A 3,824-nucleotide genomic window follows, 5' to 3' on the forward strand; every position below is an offset into this window, starting at 1 on the left:
AAAAAATTAGAATGATAAAGACTATTATAACCCTGAAATAAATTAAAATTACAAAAATACCATGATTTCCGTCCCAAAACGACGTCGTTTTGATGAAAATTAGATAAAGTTATCTAAAGTAACGTTAGAAAAAACAAACCCATAAATATGTCATTGACAGAGAATGCAAACATAATAACATTAGGCAGTATCAATTCTAAAATAAATGAATAAATAAAATAAAAATAAACATAAAAGTTGATGCAGAGAAAACACTTTTGAACTCACAGGGAAACGTGATTTTATTCATTCATATCATACCTTCACTATTACACTGAGTTAAATAAAGTTCAAGACAATGACTTCATATAGAAGCAAAATTGCTTCTTCTTTTCTATGCTATTCTCTTGTTAAGCTAGCAAATATCATGCTTCACATTTTCATCTTCATTTTCATAGATAACAAGAACCACACAACAAACGAAACTAGAGGGTGGTAAACCGTAAACATCCACCACAGCTATCGAAACTGTCTCTGCCTTTTTCAAATTGAAAACAGAACACAGTTCCTCACAACACAATTCAAATGACTAGGACTATCTTAAAATAAGCCCCTTTCATTTGCTCCTAAAACTCACCAATCACTATCATATTCCCTTTCTATTACAAACTATACCTGTTTTATATCACTAAGTATAACAAACACAATAAATATAGCTACCAACACTCCCAATGACAAAATATGAAGGGTTTGTGTTCTTCTGTGTCTCTTAAGGAAATTGAAGGCCTGTGAAGGTTTGGCCAAAGGACCAGCCAGCAGGTGCAACATTATAAGAGACCACGGTTCGACCGTCGCTAGTGGTAACCTTGAAGGAGAGGCTCTGTCCATTGAGGTAAGCGTTGCTTTGCCAGTTCTGACCCCAGTTTCTAGACATTGGCTGCCAATTAGTTCTTGAACCTTTGATGGAAACTGCATTAACATCACCAGCACCACCAACGTTGGTAATTAGGACTAGATTGAAGTAAGAATGGCCGTTGATGGTGAATCTTATGCCACCTCTCTTTTGGCAAGGGACCCTACATTATCAACAGTCAAAGAAGAAGAATCAAATGCTTGGTCAAAACAAGGACCAACCCTGCAAAGTAGCAAACTAAGGTATCAAGATAAAAGGGGGTGTGGTTACCTTACCAGTGGAATATATTCCTAGCTACAAAATATCAAAACATTGACATAGCGAATACATACAATCTATTTGTCTAAGAATTTAAGAATTTGAGGGAAAAAAAGAAAAAGAAAAACAATCTTAGAATCCTAAGAACTTTCAATTTTGGATGGAAAAGTCCCCTTAAGGCTCCAGCATTAAAAAGACATTCTTAGACTTAGATAGGAAATACTTAAGTCCGTGCTATATATTAAGACCACAAACAAGAAAAAGTACATTAGAATTATGTCATGAAAAAAGATCACGTGAATTGTCTTTAGTCTTTAATTATAATTGTGTCTTCTTGTGGACAATATTACTAGGCAAGTAAAAGCCTCAAAAACCATAATTAGAAAAAAGGAAAAAAAGATTCTATAGTATTGCTTCAGACAAGGGTAAAGTGGCTAGATGTGTCAGAAACGACAATTATCAGATTTTGTTTTATAAGGCATTTGATGACTCAAGCAGTGCGTACAATTTAATAACAAAATTCCAAAAGAGACACTGAGAATAGGAAAAATGAACTACCTTCGATAAGCCACGGGTACTATTCCAGCTCTGTATTGAGCTATGTGTTGAAAGACAGGTTGAGAAAGATCAAAATGGTGAAGAGGAGGGTTGCACCAACCACCTGCATTATTTGGTAATCCATTGTTTGGTGGGCAAAAATTGGTGGCAGTGACCACAATTGAGCTTGTAAGGCACCACCTTTTGTCATTAACACACTTAATCTCAAAACATGCCCCACAACTTAAACCATTGTTGAACAAGGCCGTGCTCAAAGCAGCAGTGTTAGTCCCATACCCCTGGCTATACAAGTTCCCATATCCACAAGCCCCACCTGCAACAAAGCATAAATCACACACAGGTTTATATAATATATCATTTCAATCAACCTATGCTATGTTCAAAGAAAGTGCAATAAAAATTACATAAAAACCAAAGGGTGGACACATTGTGTGTCACATAACTGTAAAGTGTTACTCACCCATTGTGCCAGAAGCATCACCCCCTCCATAGAAGGTTGCATGAGCATTCATCCAACCATCACTGGACGCATAGACAGATGATCCCAAAGAGAGAAATCCCACCAAGAGAAGCCCCAAAAGACTCATCTTTCTGTCTTAAAAGATATATGAATGTTAAATAGAGTAACACCTTAATAGAGAGAGAGAGAGAGAGAGAAAGAGAGAGAGCAAGGGAGACTTTAACTTGTGAGGAAAAGTAGAGATGCATAAGTGGGGAATAAATAGATGTTATTGCGAGGGAATGAAAAAGGGTTCTTTGCTTAAGCAACGTCACACCAACGAACTGACACATTTGTGAGGTGTCACCCAAAACCGCCAAGTGCAAGCTTTTTTTTTTTTTTTTTATGCAGGAACAAGGTACTATTCCTGAATCCACGTGGTTTTGATTCTTGTTGTGTAGTGTGTAGGTACTTAAAACTAATGTCCAAATTACAAATAAGAGTATGATGATGTGCAAGTAAAAACTGTTGTTGCCACTAGATAGAGTATGATGATGTTCAAGTCACTAGTTACCAGTTACCAACTTGCCATAGTCGAGCATCAACTAGTTCTGTAGTTGACAAAATTATGTTTTCGAATTAGTTGAATTTGATCAATTTGTAACTTGAAACAGAAGATTCTTAATTAACGGTTTAAAATTAAATTACCATAACAAGAACAGAGAAAACGGACATTACTTTTTTTTATTCAAAGCAAAAATATTTTATTAAGCACGCCAACCGAAAGTGCTCTTAAAATAGACTTTATTAATGCATGAGTACTGATATTATGTACGTAATATGCATTATTATGTAATTATCATTCGTCACCTATTTATATAGAGTTTTACCATAAGCTGGGAGAACGAAGCGTACCAAATAAATTTGATTGTGGCATAAACTAATAAAAGCACCAATTAATACATCTCACCAAAACATTGCTCCGTCCAAAAGCATATTCAAACTTCAAAGCTAACTTATGGGTCTTGCATTTTTAATTATTTTCACGTTTTATCACTAGCAAAGTTTGAATTTCAGCTATATTTATGCCACAGAGAAAACCACAACAACTTCCTCAGAACTCAATCAATGCTGCAACATGGTGGGTTCACTGTGTTAACAACTTAGATAAACCATTCTCTGCTTTCACACATTTAAAATCAAATGAATAATGAAAAGGAGACGAACTGAGATAGGATAACTCAGGATTCAGATGATCATAGCCGTTAAAAAAAATGTTTTATTAAATAATAGTTTATAAACAGAATAAATTCCCTAATTAATTTGGAATAAAAGTGTTGTTGATGTTGATGTTGATGTTGATGTTGATGTTGAAACAGAATAAATTCACCTTATTTGTAAATTGCAGAGGCAGCACGTGGGTGATGCTGTTTTATATAAACAGAATAATTAATTGAAGAGAATTTGACGCTTGCGTCGGAGTTGGCAAATTGGAGACTCTTTTTCTTCTTTCTTTTTTTTTCTTCAGAAAAACAAAAAATATTTTTATTTTAAACAAACAGATAGTAAAGACACATTGAAAATACTTGTACACAAAGGAACTTGCATACACTCGATATTTTACAACTAACCATTACATCTATTTATATACTCATTTCTGAGATGGACATAAAACAT

The 3,824-nt window shown here is 34.6% G+C and overlaps 1 protein-coding gene across 2 annotated transcripts; it reads right to left on the minus strand.

Annotated features, from left to right (window-relative positions):
* Positions 1 to 280: 280 nt before the first annotated feature.
* Positions 281 to 2,299, minus strand: LOC133312203 (expansin-A15-like). 2 transcript variants are annotated; one of them, XM_061513371.1, is made up of 3 exons: positions 2,190 to 2,299; positions 1,709 to 2,021; positions 281 to 1,055 (listed from the first exon to the last, which is right to left on the minus strand). In XM_061513371.1, exons 1-3 carry the CDS (start codon positions 2,293 to 2,295, stop codon positions 749 to 751), a joined length of 726 nt encoding a protein of 241 aa, XP_061369355.1. In that variant the 5' UTR covers positions 2,296 to 2,299; the 3' UTR covers positions 281 to 748. The 2 variants fall into 2 exon arrangements, with proteins under 2 accessions (XP_061369355.1, XP_061369354.1); XM_061513370.1 differs by having other exon boundaries at positions 2,169 to 2,299.
* Between the last annotated feature and the right edge of the window lie 1,525 nt (positions 2,300 to 3,824).

The sequence above is a fragment of the Gastrolobium bilobum genome, unplaced genomic scaffold (assembly GCF_033153095.1).
Source record: "Gastrolobium bilobum isolate Gb01-03AN ecotype WA unplaced genomic scaffold, APGP_CSIRO_Gbil_v1 utg334698, whole genome shotgun sequence".
NCBI lineage: Eukaryota > Viridiplantae > Streptophyta > Magnoliopsida > Fabales > Fabaceae > Gastrolobium > Gastrolobium bilobum.

What these genes read in the sequence shown, in the direction of transcription:
- LOC133312203 (XM_061513370.1), bottom strand. Translation starts at nt 2,295, where the DNA reads ATGAGTCTTTTGGGGCTTCTCTTGGTGGGATTTCTCTCTTTGGGATCA. An exon ending in TGATGCTTCTGGCACAATGG is followed by an intron (nt 2,022 to 2,168) that starts GTGAGTAACACT and finishes GCTTTGTTGCAG; the next exon opens with GTGGGGCTTGTGGATATGGG. An exon ending in GTACCCGTGGCTTATCGAAG is followed by an intron (nt 1,056 to 1,708) that starts GTAGTTCATTTT and finishes TTGATAATGTAG; the next exon opens with GGTCCCTTGCCAAAAGAGAG.